The sequence below is a fragment of the Balaenoptera acutorostrata genome, chromosome 2 (genome assembly GCF_949987535.1).
Source record: "Balaenoptera acutorostrata chromosome 2, mBalAcu1.1, whole genome shotgun sequence".
NCBI classification, from domain to species: domain Eukaryota; kingdom Metazoa; phylum Chordata; class Mammalia; order Artiodactyla; family Balaenopteridae; genus Balaenoptera; species Balaenoptera acutorostrata.
Genome location: NC_080065.1, coordinates 61144700 through 61165484, shown reverse-complemented (window position 1 = coordinate 61165484; position 20785 = coordinate 61144700). Strand labels below are relative to the sequence as shown.

The 20785-nt window shown below is 38.7% G+C and overlaps 1 protein-coding gene and 1 non-coding gene across 8 annotated transcripts in view; both read right to left on the bottom strand.

Moving 5' to 3' along the window:
- ARHGEF28 (Rho guanine nucleotide exchange factor 28) overlaps positions 1-20785 on the bottom strand; it is a 307464-nt gene that overhangs the window by 236098 nt on the left and 50581 nt on the right. For all 7 annotated transcript variants that reach the window (XM_057540604.1, XM_057540598.1, XM_057540597.1 and 4 more), the window contains one exon: positions 20273-20316. In XM_057540604.1, coding sequence (XP_057396587.1) covers positions 20273-20305 — 33 coding nt within the window. In that variant the 5' untranslated portion in view covers positions 20306-20316. The remainder of the gene's footprint in view (positions 1-20272; positions 20317-20785) is intronic.
- On the bottom strand, positions 12098-12170 carry TRNAR-UCU (transfer RNA arginine (anticodon UCU)). Its single transcript has one exon. It is a non-coding gene; the product is annotated as a tRNA-Arg (tRNA).

Sequence of the window (20785 nt, the reverse complement as noted above, 5' to 3'; positions counted from 1 at the left end):
TTCATGAGGCCTCTTCCAAGGCCCTGGGAGGGCCCGAAGCATCATGTTCACACAGTTGGTTTTGTCTAGTCTATAACAGTAAGGTAATTTTTAGAATGGGATAGAGTTTGATCTGTACAAGCCTGGGGTGGTCACCATGACAGAGGAAAACAACAACATGGACTACTGGGAAATGTGCTTGCGATCAGGTGTCTACCCAAAGTGTGTTGGGTGAAATTTTATAGGAAAAAATAATTTAGTAGAACTATTCCACATTTTATGCTGGAGGTCAGGGTAGGGGGGATACTTTAACCACCATCAGTGAAGTGTGCCCTCTCTTTTCATTCGTGCTCCCCCAGACACACGTCCCTTCCTGCTGGGTGACGCTGGAGTGGCTTGAGGGCATTTTCAGGATCTGGCTAAGAGGAATACTGGGAATATTTTTTAAATTTATGGGATTTGTCAGCTTTTACAAATTTTGTAATTTCTCATCATACTCACTTTCAATCTAATTTTATATTTTTAGTTTTATATTCCTTCTCTGAAAGAGGAAAATTGCAGAAGTTTCAGACCCCACAAAACCTTGATCTGTCCCTGCTTGTACCTCATATAGTACTTGGCCCATAAAATTTGTCATGGGAATCAGTGCATGCAGGAATGCGCTCAGGGCAAGTCACTTAACATCTCTGAGTTCACCTCCTCTGCTAAATAGTCACGTGTGGTGCTAATGAAATAGCACACATGTAAAAACATTTTGTAGGGCACTACAAGGCGCTCTCAACAAGTAAGGGAGTAGTGCCATGATTTTTTTTTCCCCCAAAGACATGGAGCATAATAACTCTGAGTATTGGGTGATACTAATAAAGATGCCAAAGAAGGTTGGGGTGGGGGTGGAGTTCGTGTGACACGGTTCATAGATCGTCTTTCCCGAGTTAGGGAACTCTTCAGTTATCTTCTGTTAGCGAAGGCAAGCTTTCCACTCCCTACTTTATCAGAACTTCCTCACTGTTAAATTCTAGTTCTCAACTGGGAATTGCCTACCTCACAAAGACTTCCTTAATTTACAACATAATTTTGATATAGTCCATATAGTACCTTCCAAATTTAGCTACAATTCAAACTCTGGAACATGTTCCCCCCAAACCTCCCAATTTCCTGACCGTCGTGATGATAGAGCCCCCTCTTGCTTGACCTTCTTTCTGACTGTTTGTGCACCTGGAGAACAGAAAACTAACAAGACTTTCCCCATCCCAAAATAGGGACGGTCACATACCTACTGGGAAAATGTACATAACAATACGTTTGCTTATTTCTATAAGCAAACAAAACTAAAGCATGCTCCAGGATGAACACAGAACATTGTTTATTGAAGGGAACTAAATTAGAGCCAGGTATTCATTCAACAAATATTTATTGAACATGGCACTGAACTGGTATTGGAAAGTCATTGGACAGAAAATTTAAAATCTCTGCTGTCCTAGTGTGTTTACAAGCTAAAGAGAAGATACATTAAACAAAACAATAAACAAAACCCCCTCAAAATGTAAAATGTGGAGTGTCTAGAGGACTTTGAGGGTGTGACATCTGAGCTGAAACCTGCACAGTAAGAATTATACAAAGGGGTGGGAGCAAGAGTGTGCTGGGAAGAGGGAATAGTATGTACAAATGTCCTGGGGTAGGAAGATGTATGACATTCATGAGGAACTGAGAGGAGAGTACGGCTGGAGCTCATGGTACAAGGAGTCTGTACAATCTCACAGATATGACCAAGCACCATCTTTAATTATCAACCATTTTGTCAACTGGACCCACCCACCCAGTGACCACAGCCATTGTCTAGAATGCTCCTATAAAGGATCAGAGAGCAAGCTTGTCTCCCCCACCTCAGTGATTCTCTAGAAATTCAATCAGTAAACATTTACTGAAAGTCCACAGTGCACTAGAGACTGCACTCAGTATTTCGATATAAACAAAGGGTAACAGTCTGTGTTCATGGGATAGTTTGGTATAACCGAGAATGCCCTGGACTGAGAGTCAGAAAATCTGGGGTTCAAATCCAAGTTCCAAAAGAATTCAGCTGGGTGGCCATACCTCACTCAGTTCAGTAAGAAACCCAGACATTGGCCCAGATAAATACATGCTAATGAAGGAACACCACCCTGTTTCCCTGAACCTCAATTTTCTTATCTGTAAATGGAGATAATTCCTATCCCACAGGGTTTTGGAAAATTAAATAAGAACTCATTAAAGAGTATACTGTATAGTGTTTAGCACATAACAGGTTTATTAGAAATGTTTGGTTTTTAAGCTATTTCATTGGAGCCAAGGGTCTACTTTGCCCCAAACGATTTGTCCTACTTAAGTGTGAATCTAGTATTATTTAATGGCAATTTAATTTTTCTAATTCATCTTTTTAAGCAGGGAGCTGTAATTCTCTCTGAATTAACCTCACCTTTGGAAAGCCCAGCAATTCATGCCACAGGCTATACCCAAGGCATCATGGGGTAGCAATACACCCTGATTGTTGCCAACATACCCAGGAGATAAGAAACAGGTTCCAGAGGGCAGACAGCAGAAGCAAGAAGAACTACAATTCTGCAGCCTGTGGAAGGAAAACCACATTCACAGAAAGATAGACAAAATGAAAAGGCAGAGGACTTTGTACCAGATGAAGGAACAAGATAAAACCCCAGAAAAACAACTAAATGAAGTGGAGACAGGCAACCTTCCAGAAAAAGAATTCAGAATAATGATAGTGAAGATGATCCAGGACCTCGTAAAAAAAATGGAGGCAAAGATAGAGACGATGCAAGAAATGTTTAACAAAGACCTAGAAGAATTAAAGAACAAACAAACAGAGATGAACAATACAATAACTGAAATGAAAAACACACTAGAAGGAATCAATAGCAGAACAACTGAGGCAGAAGAATGGATAAGTGACTTGAAAGACAGAGAGGAGGAATTCACTGCCACGGAACAGCATAAAGAAAAAAGGAATGAAAAGAACTGAAGATAGCCTAAGAGACCTCTGGGACAACATTAAATGCAACAACATTCGCATTATAGGGGTCCCAGAAGGAGAAGAGAGAGAGAAAGGACCCGAGAAAATATCTGAAGAGACTATAGTCAAACACTTCCCTAACATGGGAAAGGAAATAGCCACCCAAGTCCAGAAAGCGCAGAGAGTCCCAGGCAGGATAAACCCAAGGAGAAACACACCAGGACACACAGTAATCAAATTGACAAAAATTAAAGACAAATTATTGAAAGCAAAAAAGGAAAAATGACAAATAACATACAAGGGAACTCCCATAAGGTTAACAGCTGATTTCTCAGCAGAAACTCTACAGGCCAGAAGGGAGTGGCAGGATATATTTAAAGTGGTGAAAGGGAAGAAACTACAGCCAAGATTACTCTACCCGGAAAGGATCTCATTCAGATTCGACAGAGAAATCAAAAGCTTTACGGACAAGCAAAAGCTAAGAGAATTCAGCACCACCAAACCAGCTCTACAACAAATGCGAAAGGAACTTCTCTAAGTGGGAAACACAAGAGAAGAAAAGGACCTACAAAAACAAACCCATAACAATTAAGAAAATGGTAATAGGAACATACATATCGATAATTACCTTAAACGTGAATGGATTAAATGCTCCAACCAAAAGACGCAGGCTGGCTGAATGGATACAAAAACAAGACCCATATATATGCTGTCTACAAGAGACCCACTTCAGACCTAGGGACACATACAGACTGAAAGTGAGGGGATAGAAAAAGATATTCCATGCAAATGGAAATCAAAAGAAAGCTGGAGTAGCAATACTCATATCAGATAAAATAGACTTTAAAATAAAGAATGTTACAAGAGACAAGGAAGGACACTACATAATGATCAAGGGATCAATCCAAGAAGATATAACAATTATAAATATATATGCACCCAACATAGGAGCACCTCAATACATAAGGCAACTGCTAACAGCTATAAAAGAGGAAATCAAGAGTAACACAATAATAGTGGAGGACTTTAACACCTCACTTACACTGATGGACAGATCATCCAGACAAAAAATTAATAAGGAAACACAAGCTTTAAATGACACAACAGACCGGATAGATTTAATTGATATTTATAGGACATTCCATCCAAACAGCAGATTACACTTTCTTCTCAAGTGCACACGGAACATTCTCCAGGATAGATCACATCTTGGATCACAAATCAAGCCTCGGTAAATTTAAGAAAATTGAAATCATATCAAACATCTTTTCTGACCACAACGCTATGAGATTAGAAATGAACTACAGGGAAAAAAACGTAAAAAACACAAACACATGGAGGCTAAACAATACGTTACTAAGTAACCAAGAGATCACTGAAGAAATCAAAGAGGAAATAAAAAAATACCTAGAGACAAATTACACGGAAAACACGATCCAAAACCTATGGGATGCAGCAAAAGCAGTTCTAAGAGGGAAGTTTATAGCTATACAACCTTACCTCAAGAAACAAGAAACATCTCAAATAAACAATCTAACCTTATACCTAAAGGAACTAGAGAAAGAAGAACAAACAAAACCCAAAGTTAGTAGAAGGAAAGAAATCATAAAGATCAGAGCGGAAATAAATGAAATAGAAACAAAGAAAACAATAGCAAAGATCAATAAAACTAAAAGATGGCTCTTTGAGAAGATAAACAAAATTGATAAACCTTTAGCCAGACTCATCAAGAAAAAGAGGGAGAGGACTCAAATCAATAAAATTAGAAATGAAAAAGGAGAAGTTACAACAGACACTGAAGAAATACAAAGTATCCTAAGAGACTACTACAAGCAACTCTATGCCAATAAAATGGACAACCTGGAAGAAATGGACAAATTCTTAGAATGGTATAACCTTCCAAGACTGAACCAGGAAGAAATAGAAAATATGAACAGACCAATAACAAGTAATGAAATTAAAACTGTGATTAAAAATCTTCCAACAAACAAAAGTCTAGGACCAGATGGCTTCACAGGTGAATTCTGTCAAACATTTAGAGAAGAGCTGACACCCATCCTTCTCAAACTCTTCCAAAAAATTGCAGAGGAAGGAGCACTCCCAAACTCATTCTATGAAGCCACCATCACCCTGATACCAAAACCAGACAAAAACACTACAAAAAAAGAAAATTACAGACCAATATCACTCATGAATATAGATGCAAAAATCGTCAACAAAATACTAGCAAACAGAATCCAACAACACATTAAAAGGATCATACACCATGATCAAGTGGGATTTATCTCAGGGATGCAAAGATTCTTTAATATATGCAAATCAATCAATGTGATATGCCATATTAACAAATTGAAGAATAAAAACCATATGATCATCTCAATAGATGCAGAAAAAGCTTTTAACAAAATTCAACACCCATTTATGAAAAAAACTCTCCAGAAAGTGGGCATAGAGGGAACCTACCTCAACATAATAAAGGCCATCTATGACAAAACCACAGCAAACATCATTCTCAATGGTGAAAAGCTGAAAGCATTTCCTCTAAGATCAGGAACAAGACAAGGTTGTCCACTCTTGCCACTATTATTCAACATAGTTTTGGAAGTCCTAGCCACGGCAATCAAAGAAGAAAAAGAAATAAAGGGAATATAAATTGGAAAAGAAGTTCAACTGTCACTGTGTGCAGATAACATGATACTATACATACAGAATCCTAAAGATGTCACCAAAAAACTACTAGAGCTAATCAATGAATTTGGTAAAGTTGCAGGATACAAAATTAATGCACAGAAATCTCTTGCATTCCTATACACTAACAACGGAAGATCAGAAAGAGAAATTACGGAAACAATCCCATTCACCATTGCAACAAAAAGAATAAAATACCTTGGAATAAAGCTACCTAAGGAGGTAAAAGACCTGTACTCAGAAAACTATAAGACACTGATGAAAGAAATCAAAGATGACACAAACAGATGAAGAGATATACCATGTTCTTGGATTGGAAGAATCAATATTGTGAAAATGACTATATTACCCAAAGCAATCTACAGATTCAATGCAATCCCTATCAAAGTGGCATTTTTTACAGAACTAGAACAAAAAATCTTAAAATTTGTATGGAGACACAAAAGATCCCGAATAGCCAATGCAGTCTTGAGGGAAAAAAACAGAGCTGGAGGAATCAGACTCCCTGACTTCAGACTATATTACAAAGCTACAGTAATCAAGACACTATGGTGCTGGCACAAAAACAGAAATACAGATCAATGGAACAAGATAGAAAGCCCAGAGGTAAACCCACGCACCTATGGTCAACTAATCTATGACAAAGGAAGCAAGGATATACAATGGAGAAAAGACAGTCTCTTCAATAAGTGGTGCTGGGAAAACTGGACAGCTACATGTAAAAGAATGAAATTAGAACACTCCCTAACACCATACACAAAAATAAACTCAAAATGGATTACAGACCTAAATGTAAGACCGAATACTATAAAACTCTTAGAGGAAAACATAGGAAGAACACTCTTTGACATAAATCACAGCAAGATCTTTTTTGATCCACCCCCTAGAGTAATGGAAATAAAAACAAAAATAAACAAATGGGACCTAATGAAACTTAAAAGCTTTTGCAAAGCAAAGGAAACTACAAACAAGACGAAAAGACAACCCTCAGAATGGGAGAAAATATTTGCAAATGAATCAATGGACAAAGGATTAATCTCCAAAATATATAAACAGCTCATGCAGCTCAATATTAAAAAAACAAACAACCCAATCCAAAAATGGGCAGAAGACCTAAAGAGACATTTCTCCAAAGAAGACATACAGATGGCCAAGAAGCACATGAAAAGCTGCTCAACATCACTAATTATTAGAGAAATGCAAATCAAAACTACAATGAGGTATCACCTCACACCAGTTAGAATGGGCATCATCAGAAAATCTACAAACAACAAATGCTGGAGAGAGTGTGGAGAAAAGGGAACCCTCTTGCACTGTTGGTGGGAATGTAAATTGATACAGCCACTATGGAGAACAGTATGGAGGTTCCTTAAAAAAACTAAAAATAGAATTAACATATGACCCAGCAATCCCACTACTGGGCATATACCCAGAGAAAACCATAATTCAAAAAGACACATGCACCCCAATGTTCACTGCAGCACTATTTACAATAGCCAGGTCATGGAAGCAACTAAATGCCCATCGACAGACAAATGGATCAAGAAGATGTGGTACATACATACAATGGAATATTACTCAGCCATAAAAAGGAACGAAACTGGGTCATTTGTAGAGTCATGGATGGATCTAGAGACTGTCATACAGAGTGAAATAAGTCAGAAAGAGAAAAACAAATATCGTATATTAACACATATATGTGGAACCTAGAAAAATGGTACAGATGAACCTGTTTGCAGGGCAGAAATGAGACAAAGATGTAGAGAACAAACGTATGGACACCAAGGGGGGAAAGCGGCGGGGTGGTGGGTGGAGATGGTGGGATGAATTGGGAGATTGGGATTGACATGTATACACTAATATGTATAAAACAGATAAGTAATAAGAACCTGTGGTATAAAAAATAAATTAAATAAAATTCAGAAATTCAAAAAAATAAAAGATGAGAAAAGAAAACAAAGAAAAGGAACAGCTTCCAAAACGGTAGCTTAACCCATAAAGTGAAACCAAGCCTTAGAATATTGCCAAAAAGATACCTAATGTACAGCTTTCTAGTGTTGTAACCTACATACAACACTGTATCCCATCCCTACCTAAGGCTATTCCTGGTTATGGAACTGGAGCAGCTTGGGCAACGTTCTGCAAATAAGAGAATGAAGAAATCCCACCAAGATAGAGAGGGGACTTGTCTCATTAGAACAGAGAGAGGATATGGCTACAAAGCAAAAGACAAATGCAAGGTGATAACCCATATCTGAGGGGGAGAGGAAAGTGTTCAAAGTTGAGAAACAGGCATCTCTGAAGAGGCTAAAGGCAGCAATCCGAAGATGAATTAGAATCACAGCAGAGGAGAGAAAAGAGACAGTCGTGACCATCAACACGTCTTGATGACTGATCAAGTGCAGAAGACAGTAACAGAGGAATAAGGAAAACTCCGATTTCAAGCCACGGTGCCTGGGAGAATGGGGGTATGGTAACAGAAATCAGGAAGTTAGAAAGGGGGTTGGTTTAGAGGAGAACTTGAAAAAGTTTTTTTAAATATAACAGTCTGGATTTGAAGCCAAGGCTGGATAACTGAGTGGAAAGAGCAAACGGGCCAGCTGGAAACAGAAGACGCAGCAGCCCGCGTGTGGGAGTCTTCGCGGAGGAGCTGTGGTTGAAGAAACAAGGAGAGAGAAGCTGCCTAGAAAGAGAGGAGAAAGGAGTGGGCCCGGGGAACGCCCACGTAAGCAGATGAGAAGAAAGTGCAATAGACAAAGAAAGAGCACAACTTGAAAGAGGACCAGCAGAGTTTGAGGACACTGAGAATACATTTTTCAAGTATAAATCAGATCAGGCAACTTCCCCACCGAGACTCCCACACCGACTTCTCATTTCATCACCTTGGCCACAAAGCTCTCCGTGAATGACCTCACCCACCTCTCTGACCTGTCTCCTCTCCTTCACTCAGGATGCGCTGGCCACATTGGCCTTTTGCTGTCCCTCAGATACATGAGGTTCATTCCTACTTCGGGGCCTTTGTGCTTTCCGATCCTTCAACTAGAAGGCTCTCAGGGGATTCTGGTTCCTAAACTATCAAATCTCTCACACACACACCATTCTCTACCATATCATACTGCTGTATTGTCCTAACGCACACTACTAGCTGAAATTCTTATGTCTTTATTTGTTTACCTACTCATTGTCTGTCTCTCCAACTCTGAAGTGGACTCTGGCAGAGTGAGGTCCTAGGACCTTTTCTGTTTCCCTCTTCACTTCATCCTTAGTGACTCGAAGAGTGCACTGCACTACATGGGGACTTAAGAAAAAACCTTAGATTAAGCAAGAGCAAAATTAGTGCCCTTCGTGAGTCTAGTTTCATTAAAACAAACAAACAAACAAGGTTAAAGCCAAACTACATCAAGTTATGGAGAGGAAAAAGAGGCAGGAGTTTGGGACAACAGTATTCAAACCAAAGAGCACACGCCCTCAGGGGTGAGGGGGAGGAATTGTTGATAATGTAGAATCGCTATATATCACACCTTCTAGAAGAGCTGCCTTTCCAGAATGTGAAAATAAAACATTTTTACTGCTTCACATCTTATTTCTTCTACTGAGAGTTCTCCCAAAGAAAAATCTGACCCACACCCGTCATGCCTAAAATTCTTGCTTAAGATGGTAATACATCTTTTAAAAAAATCAAATAGAACAAAAATGTTAATTCCTGTGAGTTCTATGCTAAAGAAATACAAGACTGCACATTACCCAAAATTGTGAGGGCTGCCACTGAAATATGGGAAGTGAGACAATCAGACTTCAAGAACACTTGGTACTTAGGTACCCACAGCCCCCCGCCCACACCAGCAAAGACATTCCTTCAAATACGCTGAGTGCTGGGGCTAATTCTTCCTGCAGTTTCCGGCAGTTGTACATTTTACCTTCAGGCCTTTTCACAGAAGTCTGTCATCTCACGGTGACAACAGAAGAGGGCATCATAAAGTGTCACTGTGCTGAGAGGAAAGAGTAGTGTTTCTTTAAGAATCTGGACAGGGACGAAGCTAAGGGAGGATTTATGTAACGTCTCTAAGTCAAAGGTTTTGCTAGAGTCTAAGGAGTGGTTTTTCCCCTCCCTACCTGCCAGAACCATCAAGCAATCTCTTGTAGCAGCTACGGAGCTCAAGATTTCACAAGAACTGACATCTTGTGGCTGCTGGCCAGGCAGGGTAGCTACCACGGTTCTCCTGCTCTGTGGCTAGAACAACATGCTGCTTTGGAATTGGTTTGCCCCCTCCTTAAGGAAAACAAGAGAAAAGGCAAAAAGGTAAAAGCAGGACCAGGCAGAGAAAGACCAGCCAGGAAAAGGTCAAGCTAAGCTGGTAGAAAGTAAGAACCACCAAGGAGAGCTGACTTCAGCTAACCCAGCTCAGACAATGATGGAGGACGCCACCCAACAGGTAGAAATTAGTTGAGATGCTCATGCTGCCATGTTTAAGTCAAAACACAGGTAACGTTAGTATAATTTCCTAAAAACAAATTTGCACAAAGTAAACGTGTGATCCAGAAGTTCATCTCAGGCAAAAGCCCCTCCTGATTCCATTCTCAAAGCCAGAATTAGCTGTATTGACATGTGCTAAAAGATACCCTCGCCTGTGCCCTGACGCCCGAACTAGTGAAATTTATATTAAGTTGAGCTTGAGAGCTTGATGGCACAAATGACCATCAGTTACCAGGCCCAGCTTTTGTGAGCAAATGAGCTTTAGAGGGTCAGGGTTGCCTAGACTTAGTTACAAGCAGCATCCTCCAGCAGGACAAAAAAGTGTACGAAAAGGGAGATATTTTAACTGAAGGTCCAAGAAGTAGCACCATTCTTCACGTTGTAAATCTCAAAGGAAGACTGCAGGGTGGCAAAGGACAAAATGGGTACCTGGCCAATGGGGAAATGAAGTGGCAGAAGCAATGCAATGGAGAAGGTCATTTTGATTAGCCGGTGAAGGTGGGAAAATCCCAGGCTTATAATGGATCTGCCACTAACAAACTTTCTGAGCAAAAAAATGTTATGGCTTCCAATACATCATTTACAAATCCTGAGTGTCAAACCAGCTGAGTTAACTAGTCGAATAAGTGACTCTCCCTCTCGGAACCTGAATTTCCTCATCTGCAAAGTGCGGGTGGCCAGGCGAAGGCCTCTAAGGTGCCTTCACATACTAAGATTCCAAGTTGATGGTCAAGACAGGCTGATCACAGGCGGCCCATGAGGGGACACAGAGCCACAAGCAGAGAAGGGGGCAGCATCTGGAGGACAGGATTTCCTTCAACAGGAACCAGAAGCCAGAAGGAATCTGCGGGAAGGAGGTGTCCGCCAGGTGAGTGCAGAACAAAGCAACCAAGTCACTTGCAGCCTCAATAGGAAACTGCCTCGCTCGGTCCTGTTCTAGGGTCCCCCCTCCAGAAGGCTGGGGCCTAGGAGAGTGTACCAAGCCCCAGAAATAGAAGTGGTTGAAAGAAGGAGGTTTAGCTCAACTACGTGAAATGATCAGCAAACATCAGATTACCCCTTCAATTACTTACAATAAGCCCAACAGCAACCAATATACTTGGGACCAAACTCAGCAGGATACTGTGACTCAGAATAAAAGAATAACAAACACAAAATGCTAAGGGAAAAGGGAAGCCATTTAGATCCAGCTGGCAATAAGCTACTGAAGCTAAAACTCCATCGTCCAACCCGTTATACAATCTGCAGCCTCAGGAGAAAGAAATGATTACTCTTCTCAGTCAACTGCTACGATTAACACATCTAAAGGGTAGAAGAGAGCAAGAGCCCACACGCAAAGTTCCACAGACACACCCTTTGCAGATGTTGTAGAAGTCTCCATGGATTAGATGCTCATATTAGCCAGAATCCAAGAAACAGCAGAAATGAAGCACCATGGCAAAAAAAAAAAAAGATTAAAACAAGGGAATTTTTTGAACTTTTATAAAATTTAACACAAAATTTAACATGCTACCTTTGCACAGTAAAAGTGAGTTTATAACTCCCAATTCATAATTATCACAGTTGTTAGGGCTAAAGAACTAGATATTAAATATATCTGAAAGTTGCTGAATAAAATGTGAACTCTTATACTTCATTTGCAAAGAAATCATTAAAATTTGAAGTATGTATATCCTGCATCCAGCAATTCCACTCCTGGGAATCTATCCCGTAAAGATGAAAGTATTGATAAATAAGGACATATGGACAAGGATGTCTAGTGAACACCCATCCACAGAGAAGTGTCTTGATCCACACCCATTTATTAAATAGAATGAATTAGAGCTACACCTGACGACTTGCAGGAATTTCCACAAAGTATTGCTGAGTTGGCAAAGATACAGAAGTTTATATAATATGATCCAGATTTTTTTTTTTTTTTTGGCTGCACCATGCAGCTTGCAGGATCTTAGTTCCCCGACCAGGGATTGAACCCATGGTCCCTGCATTAGAAGTGCAGAGTCCTAACCACTGGACCACCAGGGAATTCCCTGATCCAGATTATTTAAATGGTTTTATTAAAGCTTGTATCTATATATATGTAGGTGTAGGGTTGTATGAGCACAGAAAAATGTAGAAATATATACACTAAGTCAATGATTCTCAAACATTAGCACACATCAGAATCACCTGAAGGTTTTGTTAAAACACAGATATCTGGGCCCCATGCCCAGAGTGTCTGATTCAGTAGGTCTAGGGTGAGGTGTGAGAATTTCTATTTGCAACAAGTTTCCCAAGGATGCTAATGCTGCCGAGAGTGACTGCAATAGGTTTCAGCAAGAGTTACCTGTGGGACAGAAGTAGAGATATAAGATGGGGGGAGAGAATAATGGGGATCTATGCAAGATAACATAAACAGCTTTTCTCTATGATTCCTTTTATGGATGGTGGGGGGGTGTGGGTGTGGGTGTGTGTATAGATATGCAAAAACAAATTCCTGAAAGGATTGTCATCAAAACACTAATGAAAATTCTCCCAAAGGTGGAATTTAAAGTGATCTTTCTCCTTGGTACTTTCTTCTTGGTAATTTCTTATTTTTTTTTTTTATAATGAGCAAGTATGATTTAAATAATCATTTAAAATAAAGCTATTTTATTGAGGAAAAAAGAATCTTTGGAAACAACAATTTCTCAAGGAAAAGCTCTTCTGTTTTGTTCACAGCACTGAACTGATATTTTTGGAAAGATGAATGCTAAGTACACTTTATATAAAAATAAAAATATAATTAATGTGGAAAAGGAAGTTCTTGGATGAAGTACATAAGTACAACATGTGTTTTATAACCTTCCTTAATCCACAAAAACTTAGAGAAAACTCAATTTAAAAAGTAATCAAAAATAACCTCCAATGGAATATAATCTGTAAAAGAAACAAAAAAAACACTGAATCACTATGCTGCACACCTGAAACTAACACAATATTGTAAATCAACTATACTTCAATTAAAAAAAAAATTCAGCAAAAACATACAATTTGGCTTACAATCGCTTTCTCTTTCAAAATTCAATCAGATACTCAGTAAGCAAAATCTCTTTTCAAGCTATACTTGCATCATTTCCTCTCTTTATATACAGACTAGAAAATAAAATAAGACTAAAAACAACCTAAAATAAAAAAATAACTTTATGACTTCAAATATAGGATTTAAGTTCCCAAGTGGTGTCCATTAAAGAGTGTTAAGCTAGAATACAAGTATCTTAGATCAGTTATAATAATTCTAATTTACATTTTTCCAGGCTTTCACATTTCTCATTAGCTTCTTCACTACAACTCTTTGCTAGCTTAAAACATCTCCTCCTAAAACCATGTTACCATTCTATCTGAAAATTAAGCCTAGACTTCAAACCAGATGGCATGCCTCTGCTACCTTTTCTACTGGGAACAAACAGCCTGGCCTTCCAGAGCTGCTTCCTTTAGTGCCCCTTAAAGTACAGATGCAGGAAGCTGCTCAGAGGCTGGAAATTGGATTTGTAATGCTTATATCCCTAAGGTTTGCAAATCAATATTACAAACTCTTCGCTACCAGTCTTGCCAACTCCTGCTTCTTCTCTAATCTTATTATAGTACAGTGTTTCTCTTTTCCTGCAATACCAACTCAGTGGACCTCCATGGCTCATTTTAAAAATTAGCATAAGTCTGCGGCTGAGCTCGGGAATATTTCTGCATTCCCAATACTAAGATTGTCTCCTTCCTAAAGATAAGCAAACAGAAATGTTTGCCCACCCCCCCCCCAAAAAAAGGAGAAAAAAGTTTGCCCCAAAAAAGTCAAAAAAATTTAAAGCACACAGAATCAGAGACTGCCTCCCTCCCTCTGAAACAGATTCCTGGGAGATAGAGGGAAAAAAAATTAAGTTCTTGCTTTGTGCTCACAGTAAAACTATGTGGGCATAAGAAGAAACAGGCCAAGATTTGAAAATACTACCCAGAAACTAAAAACAAAGTAATGGTCTAAAACTGTTCTGGCAAGCAGGAAATAACAGTACAGAAAACTTACATAGAAAAGAAAACATACTACCAGAATTCAGACTAAAAAGAAAAAAAAAATGGCTAGAACAGTCTAACCCTATAATATCAGCTATTCTAGAAGGGGAAAACAATAGTGAAAGACAAAAGAATAAAACTTTAAAAAAGAAGTTGGAAGTTTTCATGGATCCAAACAAAAGGTATGAGGGGGAGAAACAAAGACTTACATCGATAGATTTTTTTTTTTTACATCTTTTTTGGAGTATAATTGCTTTACAATGGTGTGTTAGTTTCTGTTTTATAACAAAGTGAATCAGCTATACATATACATATATCCCCATATCTCCTCCCTCTTGCGTCTCCCTCCCACCCTCGCTATCCCACCCCTCTAGGTGGTCACAAAGCACTGAGCTGATCTCTCTGTGCTTTGCGGCTGCTTCCCACTAGCTATCTATTTTACATTTGGTAGTGTATATATGTCCATGCCACTCTCTCACTTCATCCCAGCTTACCCTTCCCACTCCCCGTGTCCTCAAGTCCATTCTCTATGTATGCGTCTTTATTCCTGTCCTGCCCCTAGGTTCTTCAGAACCTTTTTTTTTTTTTTTAGGTTCCATATATATGTGTTAGCATACGGTATCTGTTTTTCTCTTTCTGACTTACTTCACTCTGTATGACAGACTCTAGGTCCATCCACCTCACTACAAATAACTCAATTTTGTTTCTTTTTATGGCTGAGTAATATTCCATTGTATATATGTGCCACATCTTCTTTATCCATTCATCTGTCGATGGACACATCCATAGATTTTTCTAAAGGTATAAAGAATCTATCATCTGTAGGAAGGATTCTCTATAGTGACCCAAAAGTAAAGACAGAAAAACATTTTAACTAAAAAATGTTATAAGAGATTAATCAAAACAGGTTATAATCAAAGGAACAAAAATATCACAGGACCCACTTGAATGAAGTATCCTTTTGTGAAGGATAGGTAGAAGTTGGGGAATAATTACTATCAATTTTTTTTCTCCATGATTATTGCCCCACTATGTGATTTAATTCTTCTTGAGATAAACCTTGTAATTTATATTTTTAAAGCCTGTCTTGGGACTTTCCTGGTGGCACAGTGGTTCAGAATCCACCTGCCAGTGCAGGGGACATGGGTTCAAGCCCTGGTCCAGGAAGATCCCACATGCCGTGGAGCAACTAAGCCCGTGCGCCACAACTACTGAGCCTGCGCGCCACAACTACTGAAGCCCACATGCCTAGAGCCTGTGCTCCACAACAGGAGAAGCCACCGCAATGAGAAGCCCTCACACCACAACAAAGAGTAGCCCCCGCTCACCGCAACTAGAGAAAGCCAGTGTGCAGCACCGAAGACTCAATGCAGCCAAAAATTAATTAATTAATTAATTAATTAATTTTTTTTTTAAAAAAACCTTCCTTAAAAGATTTTGCCAGTGCATAAGCATACAATTATGCTTAGTATTATTTTATAATTAAGATATCATCTCAATATGTTATGGAATCTTCATAATTTCTAGTTTTGTTTGGGTTCTCTCTTAATCACACTTACCAGAGTTATCTTGTTTTTCCAAAAGAACTAGTCATGACAGCTAGATAGAATTGCTAAAAGTACATGAAAGCATCAAAATTAAGAGATCCAATGTATCAGTCAAATGAGAAAACACATCATGTAAATAAATGCCATGAGAACCTTCAATAAAATTCTACGCAAATATAGATAAAACTCTGGAAGAAAATACACCAAAAATGTCAACAGTGATCATTTGAATAACAGGATTAAAGATGGTTTTGATTTTTGCATATATTTTTAGATAAGTATACATGAAATACAATAAATATGAATAAAATGTTAAGGGTTTATAAACCAGATTGCAGTAAACTAGGAGAAACTAGAAGTGAATATTTATGAAACCTCTGAAGACAGAAGGTCACAGAGGGGGTCTGCCGCAAGATATAAAAACAAGTCAGAGTCTAGTTTGTGTCTGCTTTGTTTATGTGTTACTTATTTGATGAAATTTAAGACTTGTTTTCATTATAATACTTCCCCACTGACCTCTTCCTACATGAGGTCAAATGGTCACATTGGCTTAGGTCAATTCATAAAAATATTGACATAAAACATCAAGTGAAAAAAGCAGATTACAACACATATATGTATATATAATGAGTCAATTATGTTAAATATATAATGTATTTCATCTGAGATACCAGTTATGATATGCATTTTATATTCCACTAAGAGAAAAAACTGCAAAGTATGATATAATGTGAGATTTTATGCTTATTAAAAGAGCTCATCTAAATTTATTTATAGAGACTTTACTACATTATCATGTTGCTCTTTCCATGTCTTTCTATATACACAGTAACTTTGCCTTTTTAATGCCAAATCACGGTGAAATCATTTTGAAAGCAATTAATTCATATAGTTCCAGCAAGGCACATAAGTAATCTGAAATGACAATAACATGAACCATTGTGACCAAGGTCACACATGCATAGGTAATGACAGCTCCATCACGACATCTGCCAGGATACACAGTGAAGTAACAGCATCTCAATTTCAGAGATGTAAAATGAGAAAACTGTACCTTAAAACTGGTGAAATAATGTTTTAAATTATCTATAGAGGATGAGATTATGAGCGACTTATTTTCTTAACACTTTCTGTATTTTTCATTTTATTCTAATTAGTATATATTATTTGATAATTAGAGAAAAAATTTTTGCTCTCCTTTGGTCTATTTAAGTCTCTTCTCTCGTTAAGCAATGTGTATTGACTCTTCCTTAGCCTGGTCATAATCTGGTAGGTCTGAGTTAAAATAGCTGTACCAGGATGTTGATCAACTACAACGTTTTGAAAGCTGCAGGCATAACCCTCCCAGACTTCAGACAATACTACGAAGCTACAGTAATCAAAACAGTGTGGTACTGGCACAATAAAAGACATATGGAGCAGTGGAACAGAATAGAGAGCCCAGAAATAAACCCACACACCTATGGTCAATTAATCTTCAACAAAGGAGGCAAGAATATACAGTAGGAAAAAGAGAGTCTCTTCAGCTAGTGGTGTTGGGAAAACTGGACACCTGCATGTAAATCAATGAAGTTAGAACACTCCCTCACACTCTACACAAAAATAAATTCAAAATGGCTTAAAGACTTAAATAGGGCTTCCCTGGTGGCGCAGTGGTTGAGAATCTGCCTGCCAATGCAGGGGACATGGGTTCAAGCCCTGGTCTGGGAAGATCCCACATGCCACGGAGCAACTAAGCCCGTGTGCCACAACTACTGAGCCTGCGTGTCTGGAGCCTGTGCTCCGCAACAAGAGAGGCTGCGATAGTGAGAGGCCCGCGCACCGCGATGAAGAGTGGCCCCTGCTCGCCGCAACTAGAGAAAGCCCTCACACAGAAACGAAGACCCAACACAGCCAAAAATAAATTAATTAATTAATTTAAAAAAATAAAAATAAAAATAAAGAGAGACTGGTCAATAAAATGGGGTATCTAGTCAATAAAAAAAAAAAAGACTTAAATATAAGACATGACACCGTAAAACTCCTAGAAGACAATATAAGCAAAACATTCTCTGACATAAATCGTACCAGTGTTTTCTTAGGTCAGTCTCAAGGCAACAGAAATAAAACCAAAAATAAACAAATGAGATCTAATCAAACTTATAAGCTTTTGCACAGCAAAGAAAACCATAAATAAAATGAAAAGACAACCTATGGACTGGGAGAAAATATTTGCAAATGATGTGACTGACAAGGCCTTAATTTCCAAAATATCCCAACAGCTCATACAACTCAATAACAAAAAAACACACAACCCAATCAAAAAATGGGCAGAAGACGTAAATAGACATTTCTCCAAAGATGACATACAGATGGCCAGTAGGCACATGAAAAGATGCTCAACATCACTAATGATTAGAGACATGCAAATCAAAACTGCAATGAGGTATCACCTCACACTGGTCAGAATGGCCATCATTAAAAAGTCTATAAACAACAAACGCTGAAGAGGGTGTGGAGAAAAGGGAACCCTCCTACACTGTCGGTGAGGATGTAAACTGGTGCAGCCACTAGGGAAAACAGTACGGAGGTTCCTTAAAAAAATAAAAATAGAGTTGCCATATGATCCAGGAATCCCACTCCTGGGCATATATCTGGAGAAAACTATAATTTGAAAAGATACATGCACCCCAATGTTCACAGCAGCACTATTTACGATAGCCAGGACATGGAAGCAACCTAAATGTTCACTGACAGATGAATGGATGAAGAAGATGTCATATGTATATACAATGGAACACTACTCAGCCATAAAAAAGAATGAAATAATACCATTTGAAGCAACATGAATGGACCTAGAGATTATCATACCAAGTGAAGTAAGTCAGAAACAGAAAGACAAATACCACATGATATCACCTATATATGGAATCTAAAATATGACACAAATGAACTTATTTACGAAACAGAAACCGACTCACAGACAGAAAACAAACTTATGGTTATGAAAGGGGAAAGGGGGTGGGGAAGGGATAAATTAGGAGTTTGGGATTAGAAGATACAAACTACTATATATAAAATAGATAAACAACAAGGTCCTACTGTATAGCTCAGGGAACTATATTCAATATCCTGTAATAAACCATAGTGGAAAAGACTATGAAAAAGAAAAAAATATATACATATGTATAACTGAATCACTTTGCTGTACACCAGAAACCAACCCAACATTATAAGTCAACTATACTTCAATTAAAAAAAAAAGAAAAACTACGAGGTTTTGTATCCTCATTAGACTTGTAGATCTGTTTGGTTTGACGTAGGAGAGCAGAGTAGAATGAACAAAGCTAAGGAGGAGAAAGGTACACAAAAAAAAAAAGACTTGGGAGTACTCTAAATTTAGCCTTGGACCAGTCTTTTTTTTTTTAATCGTTAATTATGGCTGGGCCAAGTCTAACTATCTATAATACATTTTATAACCTGCAAATCACAATCGAGAGAGAATACTCCAGACCCCTAAGTAACCAAGAAGGCAACTTTTTTATTATTCTGAAATCCATTTATTTTATCATTTTGTCTTTCTCCAGAGAACAGAGTGGGGTATGTGTAAGGGGGAGGGAGGTGACAGCAAGGGAAGAGGTGGAAGGGAGAGAGGGAGGGCCACCTGGGTAGTGAAGTATGTTAAGGGGAAACGAATGAATATATTTTAATTGATTTAAGATTCTGACTAAATTTGTTCCAAGTCCTTGATATTCTGTTCTATTCAGGATACATCTGAATTGAGGTCATGTCCTTATTCTAGATCTAGTACTCTTGGTGTATTTCTTGAGTTGATGATGATTCAAAGGCCACTTGAAACCCTAATTCCCATACACACATCCATGCCCACCTGCCACCAAACATAGGTTCCAAGGAAAGAGGTTTTGCCTAAAATAAGGAAGGAAGAGAAAATCATCTGCCATTTTCTATGTGGGGAGACAATTGGCTCACTTCTGTTACACTCAGTAACTGTTCTCAAGATTGGAATCCTCTCTCAGCCCAGAAGGTACATCTGACTAGGAATCCCACCGGGCAGCTCTGTCACCCAATCCCCCACCTACTCTATGTATGTCCCAGCACTTTTCCCTTTGAATTCCTACTTCAGAATTTTACCTGACACAATTGTCACTGAACCTTCTCCCCAAAAAAGATACACACAGAAAACATTCTTGGCTATTATCAGGATATCATAAAATAATGTGTTCAAAAATCATTCACATAGATGAAATCAGTATTTCTGAGTCCAAAAGTTATACAGTTAAGCATTGGTGGTTATAGTGGTGAGCAGAGTTGCCTTCCAGAAGTTATACAGTTAAAAGTTACTCAGGAAAATATAATTAAAACCCAGACTTTGGAACCAGGAGCCAACCAGTTTTAAAAGGCTCCATGCAAAGGCTTGAACTAGACAGTAATGTTGTGTGTTGTTTTTTTAAAAGCCCCAACTCAATAGCCAACAGAACATTTCTTCCCACTTCAGTCACAAGGGGTTTCAAGTTCAAGAAAGGGCCACTTAGACCTGCAGCCCAATGCTCAGGCACTTACATAAAGAGGTACTTCACTGCAGTTCAGCTCCATGGCTTCCGCATCTGCAATGAAAATAATAGAAGTGAGAGTTATTGTAGGAGCCCCGTGTGACCAACCAGCAGAGCTGCGCCCTGCCCTTTAGTTAACATCGTAGAGGGAGGAGTAACCCACTAGATAGGACAACCACAGAGACAAAATTAAGAACAAAGGAATAAGATGCTCTCCATATAAAATATCCTCCTCCCTTTCTTCTTTCACATGAAGATCCACACATAAGGAAAACCTATCACCCCAAACATTATCCCACAGACTGCTCCCAAATAGAAATTATATTTCAGGAAGCCAAGAAAGGCCAACATAAGCATGTTGCAAGTTTTGCCTTAGTTAATCACTTAGATATAGGCTACTCTGAGGTCAAAATTCACTCTTAGCTGGACGAGGCAGGAGCCTACAGAGACAAGACAGTTCTAAGACCTCTTGGTGAGGGCCAGAGAGTTCAGTCTAGAGGGATGCAGCCCGCTGTCACGCTAA